General features: G+C 41.8%; 2 protein-coding genes across 3 annotated transcripts in view; one reads left to right on the forward strand and one right to left on the reverse strand.

Moving 5' to 3' along the window:
• Positions 1 to 14944, forward strand: part of MIB2 (MIB E3 ubiquitin protein ligase 2) — a 31755-nt gene that overhangs the window by 12353 nt on the left and 4458 nt on the right. For both annotated transcript variants that reach the window (XM_031613703.2, XM_031613704.2), the window contains exons 5-16: positions 3280 to 3386; positions 5949 to 6143; positions 6908 to 7050; positions 7488 to 7595; positions 8683 to 8787; positions 9423 to 9585; positions 9701 to 9834; positions 11446 to 11594; positions 12082 to 12238; positions 12896 to 13050; positions 14295 to 14421; positions 14713 to 14943. In XM_031613703.2, coding sequence (XP_031469563.1) covers positions 3280 to 3386; positions 5949 to 6143; positions 6908 to 7050; positions 7488 to 7595; positions 8683 to 8787; positions 9423 to 9585; positions 9701 to 9834; positions 11446 to 11594; positions 12082 to 12238; positions 12896 to 13050; positions 14295 to 14421; positions 14713 to 14943 — 1774 coding nt within the window. The remainder of the gene's footprint in view (positions 1 to 3279; positions 3387 to 5948; positions 6144 to 6907; positions 7051 to 7487; positions 7596 to 8682; positions 8788 to 9422; positions 9586 to 9700; positions 9835 to 11445; positions 11595 to 12081; positions 12239 to 12895; positions 13051 to 14294; positions 14422 to 14712; position 14944) is intronic.
• CDK11B (cyclin dependent kinase 11B) overlaps positions 6293 to 14944 on the reverse strand; it is a 42722-nt gene continuing 34070 nt past the window's right edge. Inside the window, exons 21-22 of the transcript XR_016459430.1 lie at positions 8144 to 8250; positions 6293 to 6473 (exon numbers count right to left, since the gene is read on the reverse strand). The gene's annotated coding sequence lies outside the window, so the exon portion shown is untranslated. The remainder of the gene's footprint in view (positions 6474 to 8143; positions 8251 to 14944) is intronic.

The raw sequence follows: 14944 nt of genomic DNA on the forward strand, positions 1-14944 counted from the left end.
CTGCTGGTGGCAGGAAGTATTGATTTTGTAGATTTTGCCATTTGAATTTCTCTTCCTGATGCCTGCCAATTGCTGGCATTCTTTATTGATCTTATTTGATTTGCAACTTATGACTGTTAATTCTGAGAGTAGCTCTCTTTCTTAATTTAAAAGGCTGGATGACTCAATTTCACTGCTTTTTTTTATCCACTTGCTGAATGTTATATGCTTAGTAATTAGAAGATAAGTCAGGTTCTGTAAGCAAGATAGCAAAGCAAAACTCACCAGGTTTTGTCCTATCTAGTTCACCACTTGGACTTCTAACTCAGACCCATTAAAAGAGCAAGTATGTGCACTGAAAGCAGCTTTAACAGTCCAGCCTTCATTCCTTCCGTGTTCACTTATAATGAAAGCCTGAGCTAATACTGCAGCTGAGTGACAGCTGTTGGGTATTTTATTACTAAACAGTCAAGGGGATGCATGTTTGTTTATCATAGCAGCCTCTTCAAGGTGTGTTATTTATGCAGTGTCACAGAGGACAAGAAACTTCAGTGCATAACATTGAGTTGAATCTGGCTATTGTTTGATCTGTTTGTTTCCTAATCTGTTTTTTAATGTTTAAGTATGAATTTATTTATATGAATTTATTTACAGTCTTAATGAATGAATGAGTAGAATTTTAGCTTTAAAAAGAACATGGTTTAGCAGATAAATGGAGGTCTCAGACTTGCAGCTGGTTTTGTGCAGGCTGTGCCTATTGATGGCAATAGGATTGCCAATGGAAATTTTTGGTGAAGACAGTTCTTGAAATAGGTCTGTGTGATCCTGATCCCTCAGACAGCATCCTTGTCTTAGCCTGATTCATGCAGGAGCAGTCAGCATCCGTTCGCCATCTGTCAGAGCATCCTTTATCCTTTGCTGGAAGTGCTTCAGGAAAGCTTTGTTAGGGAGGATTAGAGAATCTACAATTTCTTATGTTGGTGTCAGTTTTACCTGTAGGTTCTGCAAGATCTTTTTGCTTTATTTTATACATCCCAGAGGAAGCGTGGGTTTGTACCCACTGTTTCTCTAAAGATATGAGATGGCCCAATTAACACAGTACTAATGGCCTGCTGCCTCACAAAGTAACCATCTCTGCACGGTGTATAAGCTTAGCCTGGTAGGAAGGAGCTACAACTTCTGTGGGGTCTTAAACTGCTATTGCAGATTGAAAGCATCTTGTTGAAATTTCTCCAAGTGAGTTGTTTAGGTCTTAAACTTCTATCTGTAAAGCCTGGATGATGCCATTTTCTTAGCATAGCTCTCAGTGATGTGGGAGGCTGTGTAAACACCTCAGTGAAAATTGAGCACAGGCAGAGTATCAGCAGGGGGTGGTTCCCAGCGAGCTGAGGAGATGAATAGCTTCATTCTGTACAGAACATGTTCCCAAGTGTCTTCTGGACTCCACGGTAATTTAATATCATTGGAATTTGTAGGACAGAAATGACTGCAGACTTTGAATAGCTGTAATAATTAAAATTGTTATTAAAGGCAATATTGCAGTCATTAAATTTATCCCTTGGGTATTTCTGCAACACGCTAATAACTTTGGCTCTTGTCCAGCATTTGGAGGAAAACATGGTGAATTAAATTAAAACTTAAGATGTGTTGGCTCAGGGCATCTGGATCTTGTATCATTCTTCTGAGCTGCTGGTCAGCAATGTGGCTCAAGCATTGTAGTGGGACCAGGGGAGGCAGCAGTTATGGTGAGTTGCCTCCAACTTTTAGGTGGTATTGGGAATGGAGCTGCTTGCATGAGGATGGTGTTGCCCTGCTGTCATTTGTTTTAGAGAGCTTCAGGGTACCTGGGCTAAAACTGGGGATCTCTTACCTAGGTATACCACAAAAGATAGGCCCTGCTCAGGCAAGCTGAGTAGAAGCAAGGAAAATGGAAGAGTTCTTGTCCCTGTTCCAGGAAAGGGATGTAGAAGTGATGGCATGATTTGGTCAAAGCTGGTGGCAAAACAGGAACTGCATTTAGCCCTAGTGCAGTGGTATTTTCTCTCTTGCTTCCTACTGTCATGATTTCAAGGCAGTACACAAATCCATGCTGGTTTTGAAACCAGTCTGTAGCAATTTATCCCTTTTTAAGGTGCAGGTGTGACACAACCATTCAAAAAAAAGGTCTTTATCTTCCCCGTGTAGAGCTACGATCTGGATAATGTAAAATAAATTATTGGAAGAACACGTGGATACAATCTCCCTCTTTAATTACACTAGGATGCAAAGAGATGTAAAGCACAGGTAGGAGATATGTTAGCAAGTTAAGAAAGGTAAAAGACTTAGGCTTTTGATGGATAAGTAAACAATGAGTTCAAGCATAAGCTTTTTATCCTTCTGAGTCTCCACCTTCTCTCTGGAGGCATTAGATGGGAAATGAACACAGTATTCTGAGGCCAGCCCTATTCCCAGTAGGCTCCCCCCCTTGCCCTGCAGAGCAGCTGCTGTGGCTGGGAGTTGCTGGGAGCCTGTCAGGACGAGATGGAGAGTTAAGGGCATGGATTGCAGCACCTCTGCAGTCACCTCGAAAAGCAGATTGTACCCTAGGAGACCGAACCAAGCAGGTCTGTGAGGGCTTTAGTGACTTGGTATCTTACAAAAAGCTTTCTACTAAGGAAGAAACTAGGAACAGCACGCAGAAAGACCAGCAGAGAAGTTGCTGTAACACTATGGGAATTGGAAGCTGCTTTAACAGGACGTCAGACCCCCTGTTTACTATCACGTAGGTAATTTTGTGTTTTTCCTTAAGATCAGTGTGTATGCTTGAGATGCAGACTGCTGGGTAGATAAAATTCTTTGTTATCTTAGAAACAAAACAGTCTAACCATAACACTAATCTGCTCTGCTTTTCAGAAAGCAGAATTAGGCTGTGCAGTCTGCAGCTTAAGTTATGAAATGTGCTGAACTCCTCACGGCTGAGCTAAGAGACTTCTTGAGCCATTAATGCTTTCACGCAGTGTACACTCTAGTAACACACATAGACATTGCCTTGAAGTCACAGTGGGATTTTAGGGCTGCTGAAAGTCGGTATATTACTCAGAAGTTGTCTTTCTGCTATCAGTGCAGCAGTACCTAAGAGTTCTGACCTTCCTGGTGAGACCAGCTTGTAGCATCAAAGTCTCCGTTATTTTTTTAATTGCTTTCTTTTATGCTTTACATGTTTTTCAGGACTCAAGCCATGCTTTGCTGTAAGTATGGAACAGAGCTTTGTGAAGTCTAAGTAGTAATAATAAATTTGTTTTCTCTTATTCTGTTTTTCAGAGTCCTAGTGAGTCCTCGACAGAATCTGACTCGCATCACCTTAAAAGGGACTTTCCAGGGAGCTAAAGTAGTCCGTGGCCCAGACTGGGAATGGGGTAACCAGGATGGTAAGCTGCTTTTGAGATGTCCTATAAAAAGACCATTAGACTTTTTTCTCCTTTTTGTTTTTGCCATATTGCTAATTGAAAATGTGCTGAGCAGTAGCTTTTAGGGAACTGTTCAGATGATGCAGGCCTCTGTTCTTTAGTGAATTAAATATTATACTTTGTATTTGTTTAGAAATGCATCTGTGCCATAGACTCTATGCATTCGCTTAGGGTGTGGGAGGGAAGTTCTGCTGTTCCCATTTCATAGATGAAAATACTCATGGGAGCCATCCTGGAAGATCTTATAGAACTGTAAATGTACACCATGTTGCAAGGAAATAAAGACCCATCCTCTCCTGAAAAAGCTTCCACTCAATGGGAATTGGGGCTTGTCTGACTTTGCGTGTAGTATTCCTTTTTCCCTTGGAAGGCTTTGGAATATTCTTATTTGGACACTACAGACTATTCCTCATCACTGTTCTTAAGTTTGACATGGAACACTAATGAAGAATTATCTGCTGTTGTTACTGGAGAATGGTTTCTTTTTTTCTGTGTGAATTGTAACTTTGGGCTGAAAATGCAGAGGCAGAAGTGTCTTTACTAGACCTGCTCTTGGGATATAATGACTGTAACTCACTGATAGCAATTTCTGTGTAGTGCTTTAAGGTTATGAGAGTTTTACTGTGTGTTTCTGCTCTGAGTTTTGTATGTACTGTCCTGTTCACAGCTTCTTTTTTCTCTTGATAAAATTAAGTTGTAAGTCCAGAGGTTCCACCATTTATTGCAGCTCTGTGGTTCAGTGGAGGACGTGATTACTTGTGGAGTCTGAGAGCAAAAGAGGCTTATGCTCAGTCCAGCTTATCCATCATTTTGAGATCAGATCAACATTTACATGTCTGAGACTTGTGTTGGTTGCGATGGTCATGACCTGAAAGCAGTGCTGTGTGCAAAACAAGTGAGAGGAAATAGAAGGCCAGGTGCTCAGCTGTTCTCCATTGATGCTGCCTCTTCTTTGACCTGTCCCCATCCACATGCTGTTTACTCTTCAGAACTTAGCTTCCTGATAGCACTAGCACAGCAGCTCTGTTTCCATTTAAGGAAGGAACATATAAGCAGTGATAATACGTGGCCTTGTAAACTCTAACACAGGGTCCTGGTAAGCATATGTACTAATTACATGGCCTTGTGTGTCTGTGCTAAAGACAGTAGCATCTAATTGAGGACTCTGATCTTCTATTTGCATGTGGCTTTTAAATCTTTTGCCTGAAGCTGATTGCAGAAATCAGCATTGGCTGCAAAACCGAATAATGAGAATTTCTCTTCTCAAAGTGGACGTTTGCAACCCTTCAGTCATTTCAACCTTTTCCTTGCTGCCACCTCTGAATCCTAGCATCATGGAAGTGGACACTAGTGCTCTTAAACAACTGTATAGGGAGGGAGAGATCACAGTAAAGCCCACTAGGTTATCTGTATTACCCTCTTTAGATTAATATGCAGTTAGATGGGGAAGGTAGCTCCTTTGAGTTGACTTTGCAGGCAGTTAGAGGCAATTAGTCAACCCAGTGAGACAGACTGATGTTGCTGACCCCATTTGGGGGACAGCACTGGACAAGTGCTGAGACTTGCCTAAGTTCATGCAGTGCCTTGGAAGCAGAATGAGGCTGTGAATCTGCAAGTTCTGATTGCCTGTCAGTAGATCTGGTGTTGATAAAGAGTTGTCCCTCCTGGTTAAGGGAATGGCCATATACCTGGACAGGTTTACTATCTCACTTATATATCTTCATGTTCTGAACTATTTCACTGGTGTTCTTCTCTACTGTGCAGGTGAAGAGAAGCATCAGAACAAACTTTACCTGATGTTCCTCCACCTCACAAGTGCTTTGGAAGGATTAAAGTCTTAGGGCAGATCTTACACAGTGTTTTTGTTTTGCCACAGTGTGGTGCCATGATACCGTGCTCCCTAGCTAGGCAGTGTTTCTGTCGGCCAAGAGAATGACTGTTACACTTCTACAAGATTCAACTTTTCCATATTTGTATTTAAAAGCAAATGTCTGGCTGGCTTTCAGTGAGCTTCATGTGGAGATTCTCTCAAAGTTGGTCAAATTGAGTTGTCCTGTAGTTTGATTTCCTTAATTAAGAAGGTGTGCCTTCTGCAGATCAAGGTGGAACACCTGAGATATGAGGAAGATGTATGAGCTGCTGAACAAGTTTTTGTTGGTTGGTTGTCTTGTGAAGAACACTTGGTTGGAGGGCGCTGCTTCAGGCTGCAGGATCCTGCTGCTGATGCAGATCTGTGTGCTTCAGTTCATCATGTAGAACAGGCCTGTGGCAATGCCCTACAGAAATCCTTCCTGGCAGCAACACCTGGCAGAATTTCATCCTGCCCAGCTACTAACTTTCAGCTTTGGGCTACTGCTCCATGGTGAGAAGTTGGAGAATAGACAGGTTTTCACCTTGCTGTTTTCTTAGCTAAGGAAAAACGTAATTAAATTTTATCTCAGTAAGCATCTCAGAGTCAGGTGTCTGTTGGTCTCTGGGAAATTCAAGCTGGACATTATTTTTTTTTTCTCTTCTTCTCATCAGGTGGTGAAGGTAAAACTGGACGTGTGGTTGATATTCGTGGCTGGGATGTGGAGACTGGACGTAGTGTGGCCAGTGTCACATGGTCTGATGGCACCACAAATGTCTACCGAGTTGGACACAAGGGAAAAGTGGACCTGAAATGTACTGTGGAGGCATCTGGTGGCTTTTACTACAAAGAGCATCTCCCAAAACTAGGTGTGTGGGTACAAGTCTTCTGTTGAGAAACTGTTACTTGCACTGCTATTTCCTGACACTAAAGCCCTTTTTGCTTGGAAAACAGGCCATGAGCATGTGGCTTTAGAAAACTTCTGCAGATTGTGTGTACTTAAAAAAAAAAATATGTATTTGTGAACATACTGTTTTATTTCAGGGTGGTTAGCGAAGTTGTTTGTCCTTTCAATGGTAAGGTCACATAAGACCATCAGATGTCCAGATCTTTATCCCACAGGAGGGCCCCAAGGGTCTTTTGTCAAGGCGAAGTCATGATAGTGAAGATTCACAAAATCCCTATGGGGATGTCTGCATCTGAGAGCAAAGAATTTGATTCAAATGTCAGCTTTGTTAATTCAAAGAGAGGAGAACTCATTTTGAGCATTGTGTGAGTGCTCACTGAACAGCAGTTTGGGTGACTGCGTTGGTGAGGACAGCCACTGATGTTTGATGCAACAGGACAGGCATCATTCAAACACGTTCTCTTCTGGGAAGGGACTAAATTGTCTTCTTAGAACTACCTCATGTTTAATTCATACTGTTATCAAGTAAGAACAAAGTCTTTTTGATCTGTCTACATCATGTTGCCCCACAGAGTGTATACAGCATGCTCCACAAGTAGAGAAAGGGTTTTACATTCTTACACCCATTAAACCTTATGTTATGTGCAAACCATGTTACAAAGGCACGCAAGACATAAAGTTTATAACTGCATCCTGCACGTGTGTGGGTGGTGTCTTTCTCTTTAGGAAAACCAGCTGAACTGCAGAGGAAAGAAAGCACAGACAGGCATCCATTCCAGCATGGGGACAAAGTGAAATGCCTGCTGGACATCGACATCTTGCGGGAGATGCAGGAGGGCCATGGGGGCTGGAATCCTAAAATGGCTGAGGTATGCTACAGCTTGCTTTTATTTTCTCAGCACATTATCAGTCACTGTCTCAGATTGCAGAAGTATCTGCTTACTAGGAAGCAACCAGGATACAGGAAGTCCTATGGTTCACAAACATAACGCATTGAGTGGATCACAAGTAGGAACTGTATAGTGATAGGACACTGGAGTCAGTGAGCATCAGATGTGAGCTTACATTCAAATAAAATGATAACAGCTAAGTAAATAAATTTGCCAGTTAAATTAATGGAGTATGTCTTGCTGGTGTCGTACTGCACCATAGCAACCTTTATCATTTGCAAAGACGAGGACAGTTTGTGCTGTATTCTGAAGCGTTTTTACTTTTTGCATTCTTACTGTCCTCCTGCCTGCTTCCCTCACTATTAAGCAGTGCAATTTATGTAGGGATTTCCCTTTGTTTTTTTTCCCCTCCAAAGTTCATTGGCCAGACAGGGACTGTGCACAGAATCACGGACAGAGGAGATGTGAGGGTCCAGTTCAACAGTGAAACCCGCTGGACTTTCCATCCTGGAGCCCTGACTAAGGTATGTACTGATAGGTGAGCTTGGCCAGAATGAAATACTGCAGGGAATAGCTGTCAGCTTAGTCTGCTGTTAGGACACAGTGTATCTCAAACAAGTGCCAAAGAAATATACTGCTATAATTTCCTTTGGTAAGAGTGGTAACAATTGATTTATGATAATTCAGCTTTCTGTAGCTACCTTTTTCATTTGAGATGAGCCTTTGTCCACTTCATTTCTATTTGTTTTTTTTTTCCCTTATATCTTCATGTTGTTCTATTTTTTCCATCTTTTTTTCTCTTGTCTCTCTCTAATTGTTCTGGATGACCTGAGTCTTTTAATCTATTTCTTCTAATTTTGTATCTGTATTTCTAAAGCTGATAGCCCTGGCCTTCCCCCAGGGGAATGAGAGTTTGCAATGTGGATTGTTAGAAGCAGGGCTAATAAGTGTGAAGGGAGCTTCTGGAAGAATACTAAATTGTGAAAGTCCTGAACAAGGTCACAGTACAAAAAAAAAAAAACACACCAAAAAACCCCAAAACAACAACAAAAATCATCAAGCAAAAACTTACCAATATAACATCCCATGTTTGGACAGTTTCTGCAGAATTAGTCTGTGAGTTTTGACAGTGTTCCCTTCTTAGCTTAGTGAGCAGAGGCAGCGTCTGGCAAAGGATCACTACAGAAAAGAGAAACCAGAGAATTTGTTTCAAATAACAGATTGAACTTCCATATTAAAGTCTCCTGTTGTGTCAGGTATGGTGAGGAACGGACCAAGGAAAGTTCCAAGTACTTCATTCTAGTATTATTTTTAAATGCTTTGAAGAAAAAAAAGAAAATTATTCTGTCCCAAAATATTTCCCTACTTAAATGTGCGCTTGGCTTAAAACAGAAATGCTCAAGCCCTTGGACTGTGTTTATTTTGCAGTGATTAAGGATTTCTTGGTAGCTGTACTGAGGTTTTGCAATGCCTTGTTTTGAAGTGGATGGACTTATAGTTCAGTAGGGATTTTTGGGAATGGGAGCATATATATATATATAATATACATATATATACCTACACATATTTCTGTTTGTTTAATCTCCCCTAAGTTTGACTTTTTTTTTGTAGCTCAACACTTTCTGGGTTGGTGATGTTGTCCGAGTGATTGATGATATGGAAACAGTGAAGCGATTCCAACCTGGTCATGGGGAGTGGACAGATGAAATGGCACCTGTGAGTACACATCACTGCCAGGACAGTCCAGCAACTCCCTCAGTTTTTCTCAGCAGTTAGTAATGGTGATTGGGCTTACACTGCAGTATTCCTGACCTTTCTGGGACAGAAATATTGCTATTAGCTATTGGCAATATAATCCTATCACAAAGCCCAAAGCAGAGTGGGTAGATGGGGAATCTGACAAGTGATTTGGCTATCAATAAGTCAAATAAGAAGTTTCTTCAACCGAAGTCCTCCTGAGCCCTTCCTGATTCTTGGGAATGAAGTAGGAAAGAGTGCTTGAGTGTGGAAAAATGGTCAGAGCAGACCATGGATGTCCTCCAGGAGTATTTAAAGGCACAGAGGAAACCTTTTCCTAATCCCAATTTTATCAGTTCTTGGTTTGTTGTTTCATCAGCTTTTCCCAGACATTTGTAATGTGTCTGGGAAGCCCTTTTCAGTAACAGAGAAACTGCTGAGAACCTTGTGGTATCCTCGTAGTGGGAGCTGTCTGTGAGTGTTTGTTCAGTGTTTCGTTTCACACTGCAGGGATGCTGCCTGCAAAACTTCTCTTAGAAGCATTGCATTGGTTCTGAGATAAAAAGCATACTGCATCTTTCCTTTTAAAAATCATTACTTTCTTTCAATTGCAGACTCTAGGGCACATTGGCAAAGTGATCAAAGTGTATGGGGATGGAGACCTGCGAGTGTCAGTTGGAGACCAGTCCTGGACGTTTAATCCAGCTTGCCTGACAGCCTATCAGAGAGATGAGGAAGCAAATCTCATGACAACAGAGAATGCAAAGGAATCAAAAAGTGAGATAGTGAGAATGGAGATGTCTAGATTGTCAGGGGTTGAGAAATGCAATATGAATATCCACACATACTCTTTGGTGCTGTTAACCTGTGGCTGTTTCTTGTTCCTATCCAGGCACTTTGATTACTGTATTGGAGAAACTGTTGTCTCAGAAGACAGAATCAGACCATGCAGGATGTTTGGTTATTTGGGCAGCACTCAACAATGCAGCCAAAGTTCGGGAGCTCCTTCAGAAGTACCCAGACAAGGCAAGTTTTGAAGACATGTTTACTTTTTGATTTGCTTTAACATGAGATCATAAAATTTTGTATTTGAGTGAGGGGAGGAGCGGGAGAAAAATGACAGATTTCTCAGACTTTGTATTAAATTATTCAATTCAGCGCTGCTATTTAGGATTAAAAATGTGCATTTGTATGATGTCAGTGTGTGGCATTAAAGCAGAACTGGAGCTATGTCCTTATAACATATTCTCAGGTATCCTGTATGGACACTGCAGCTGTAGAATTAGTGCTTCATATGTATACAATACATATAAATACAAGACAATAGCAAGATGTCCAGGAATCTGACCCCTGTTTGAGAAGAAAGCAGCAGGTTGTGTGTGACTGAATGCATCTGTCCTTACATGACCTGGCTAAATAGAACTGTTGGAAACAGGAAAGAGGAAAGCTGCCTGGGTTCTGATGCTGTGCATGTCTGTGCAGTGTCCTTATCTGGTGTCTGACTGGAGCAGGGAACTGGACTTGACTTGCTGGAGCAATTCATATGCTTGCAGTGTGCCAAACTGTTAGGATCCCGTTTACTCATACAGCTGCTTTTTCAAGCTGTTTATTGGAAGGTTCCATCTCCATCCTTATTTATGAAGTTAGTGGGAGTTCTGGAGATAGGAGCAACTGAACACCTGTGATTGTTTTCAGATAAGAAAGTGCCAGGAGTCAGGAATATTTTGTTACTATTTATTTCTATTAGATTTCTATTTTATGTTCTATTTCTATTCTGATATTTCTATTAATGTATTGTTATTTCTGTAAGAGACATGCACCAAGGAAAGGCTCACTTCATAGTGCAAGATAGAATTGCTTGCCTAGGGCTTTCCAGCTTATCAGCATTGTCTGTCTTGTGTAAATGTAAGAATAACACAGTGATTTCTAAAGCCTCCTTGCTAGAGCAACTCACCCTAGTTATGAGTGAATCAAGGGAAGCCTAGCCTGACCTGCTCTCCTGATTGCTGCATAGAACCAGCTGCAAGGAAGAAGAAAGCTGTTCTGCTTGCCAGTCAGCTGAGGTTCTGCCAGCCCCTTCATCTCTTCTCTTTAGCCTCCTGCTGATCTCAGTAGCTCCCTTTCCTTTTTTTTGTCTTGCCTTTCATACAGCCTCTTTTTGTTCTTCAGTCCCTTTAATTTTTGAAAAATCTCATTGCAGCACCTCAACACTGATTTACCCTCCAGCACTGTGCCCAGTAAAGTACCTGGAGTAACATTAAGCAATGGGGACTTGGCATTTTCAAAGCCAATTTGACCTCCTCATGCATTTTCCAATTAGAAAAGGAATAGTTGGCTGCAGTGTCAGGAAGTATTCCGCTTGCAGGCATAGAGGGATTTGGCATCGGTGCTGCAATCAGAGCCCTGGCTTCCAGCTCTGTTTGCTTATTTCTCCCTTCTTGACTAAAAGTGCTATCCTTTTCTCCTTTAGGAATATTTAGGGTGAAAGTCAGCCTTGTAGTTGATGTACATAAAGCAGAGCCACCAGGGCACAGATTCTGCTTAGTATTTCTGAGCACACCACTGTTCTGCAGCCAGTGACTGAACTCAAGGCAAGATCTTTCCTTGCCGTTTGCTATGTCTCTGTCCTTCCTGCAGGTCGACAACAAGAATCAGGGCAGAACTGCACTACAGATTGCCTCCTATCAGGGACATCTGGATGTTGTGAAGATTTTGCTGCAGGCACATGCCACTGTCAATCTGAGGGATGAAGAAGGGGATACAGCGCTGCACTATGCAGCTTTTGGGTAGGAGATCTTTTCTTACGCTCTTTGATACAAGACTGAAAGGCCTTAAAAAAAGGAAACTCGTAGATACACATGAACCATCTGTGTGCAGTGTGTGAGAGAAGGTAAAGAGGGAGGCTTCTTTACTTCATTAGAAACTGGCACACGAGCTTCAGGACCACAGATACGCTAATTCAGTCCACAGCTAAATCAGTTCCTGCACTATAAAACTTACGAGGAATCAAAACAAGTGATAAGGAGCTTTCAGTGATGTTTTCTGGGGTGTGAGGATAAGTTGGTTGGGATTAGTTTGGTTTGTTGCCTGTTGCAAGCCAAGAATTTATTACTGAGAGCGGGAAGTACCAGTTGATTTAAATCAGACTGATTTAAGAGGAGGAGGAGCGGGATTAAGAGGATGCCAATGCCAAGAAGGTTTGATGGCTTGCAAGAAGGGAGAATGTATGTTTGCACAGCATTGACACTGTCTTACTCCTTGCCTTTAAATCAGAAACCAAGCTGATGTTGCCCGTGTGCTTATTGCTAAAGGAGCTGGTGCAGACCTGTTAAACAATGCAAAGTGCACAGCTTTGTATGTTGCTGTCAGTCAAGGATTCACAGAAGTGGTACAGGCCCTCTGTGAACTCAACTGTGATGTCAACCTCCCAGTAAGTTTTGAGTTCCTTTTGGTGTTCTTTGTGTGTTGCTTTTTGTTTTATTTTTGGAGTGGTTTGGGAGAAGAAATTGCCTCTTTTGTCTTCCATCATTTGTTGCTTAGAATTTGAAGACAGTACTCTTGTAATACACTACTGTGTGCTGCACTGGGGAAGTGTGCTTCTAAATTCACTACTCGGAAATACCAGTTTTGGGTCTACATCTTTGTCATCTTAAATCTACTTAGCTCAGACCAGTAGTACTCTCTGCTGTGTCTTCCAGTGAGAGCTAATCTGCTCCTAAAGTGTGATGTTGTGACTGTCCTGTTCCCAGGACTGATGAAGTTGTTAGAACTAACGTTGAGGAACTTGAAGGACAGTGGTGGTGAGTTGGATCCAGCCTGTTTTTTAGGGCTTGTTTCTATGCTTATAGAACTGGACAGTGCTGGATCAGTCCCTCAAAGTTAGGAATACAAGCATTTGTCTGCTGAGCTGCTGATATCAAGCTCTGAGAAACTAATTTCTCAAGAACTATAAAACTGCTCAGTATGACAGTGATGTTTGATCTGGAGTTGATGTGACCTGGAAGACTATATATGTTCCTGTCTTGCACGGTGTGCTTAATTGGACACTTTTTGGTAACCTATATTCTGGTTTGGTATTCTTTTATAGGATTCTCATGGAGACACACCCCTGCATTATGCTATCACTGCAGATTACAAAGTCATCATTGAGATTCTCACTGAGGTACCCAACATTGATTTCACTGTCCAGAACTGTCAAGGCTTCAATCTGCTCCACTATTCTGCTCTAAAAGGCAACAAGCTGTAAGTGAATGAACAACGGCATGCGTTCCTGGGAAAAACACACAGATAGGTTAGGCACTCTGAGACTAGATGGTGATAAAATCTTGTCAAATTCTTATTGAGACAGCTGTGAGCCCTAGCTGGGCAGCACCTAATTGAGGTGGAGGAATTAACTGCCTATCAGGGACTTAATGTAGTGAATTCTTTGATCTAGCAGTAATTCTGTGATGGATGTAAGCAGAGGGTATGTGTGTGTGGTGCCTGTGGTGGGGGACAGGTGCCAATTTTTGTGTACTCTGCCTGCTTTTGAAAAAAAAAGAATGATCATTCAAGAATGTGAGACTTTTTCTTGTTTTCCTCTCTTCTCTACTTCTTAATTGTTCTGGTAATATGTTAATTCTCTGCAGAAATGGTTACTTGGCAAAGAAGGGAAAGGCTGAGATCATCTAACTTGCTGCACCCAACCTGAGATTTTAATTGATACATGTGCAGTATTGTGTCCATTAAATTCCAACTGCCTGCACTCGTCTGTGTTTCCTGAAGTTAACTCTGCATAGAGCCTTATAGATCTTAAAGGCACATGAAACAGACTTAATGTTTCAAAAGAATTATACCATAAGTGAGCATTCCTCACAGTTATCTTCTTTCAGTGCTGATAAAAAACAGCAAGGTGTTTGGTTCTCTGCCCTCTGTGTAATGAGTAAGCTGTATCTCTAAACAATGAAAAGCAATCCATGTAGCTACACAGTTTTTGGCAGACCTCAAAAGAACTAGAAGATTTGTACAGGTATCTGCAGCTTGGTTTTCTGGCAAACAATACAGACAGACAATGCCACTTCACTGCAGCAAGCTTTCTGACAGTGCATGCGATATTTGAAGGCAGCTGAGAAATGTAATACTCTGCCTCATTAAAGCTGCTAGCAAAGATCTGTTATAATCATCCAATACCTAAGAAAGACAAAGGCAGAATGTGCCCTGAAAATACGTGCAGGTGTAGCAGCACTGGAAAGGAGTGCGGTTCTCTGTGTTGGTTGTGCTGACAAAAATTATCAATATACATATGTATTGTTCTTATAATAGTCTGCAACATAGCAGGAGCATTCTGCATTGCATCTGCCAGCTCAGTTTTAACAAGCACTGTGCTGCTTGTTTAAATTTAAATAACGTTCATAGCTGCTGATCAGAAGAGGCAGGCCTGTTTTTTCTGCATTGTTTTCCTTCTTGATAAAGTACCTTCCATCTCTGGTTTACCTCCAACACTGTAGAGCCATAAAGAAGATTCTAGCAAGAGCTCGACAGTTGGTTGACTCCAAAAAAGAAGATGGCTTCACTGCCCTGCACCTCGCTGCTCTCAATAATCACAGAGAAGTGGCAGAAATTCTCATCAAAGAGGTAAGAAGCAAAACAAAACTGCCAACAAATTTCTAGCTTTTCCACCCCCAAAATCCCATATTTTCTCCTAAGTAGTGCTGAGTTAATGCTGTGTGTGGTGTAGAGGTGTGTTGGCCATACGGCCAACGTGCAGAGGGCTGATTCATACAGTGTTCTCTTGGAAATACTTACATTTCTGTCCTGAAGATGGAGTTGAGAGTTGGGGTGTCAGCAAGCACAACTGCAGCACTTTTCTTCAGTGAAATTCAGCAGGAGCAACAACTCTTGTTTGATGCAATTCTTCTCTTCAAGGGTCGCTGTGATGTCAATGTCAAGAACAGCCGGAACCAAACACCTCTGCACCTCGCTATCATCCAGGGACATGTAGGGCTGGTGCAGCTGCTGGTCAGTGAAGGTAGCGATGTAAATGCTGAGGATGAGGATGGGGACACAGCCATGCACATTGCCTTGGAACGACAGCAGCTAATGTCAGTTCTAATGGAGAAGCGTGAAGGGGAGATGGGGTCATCCCTCTTTTCCAAGG

This window comes from Phasianus colchicus, chromosome 22, assembly GCF_987193195.1.
Source record: "Phasianus colchicus chromosome 22, bPhaCol1.hap1.1, whole genome shotgun sequence".
Taxonomy (NCBI): Eukaryota; Metazoa; Chordata; class Aves; order Galliformes; family Phasianidae; genus Phasianus; species Phasianus colchicus.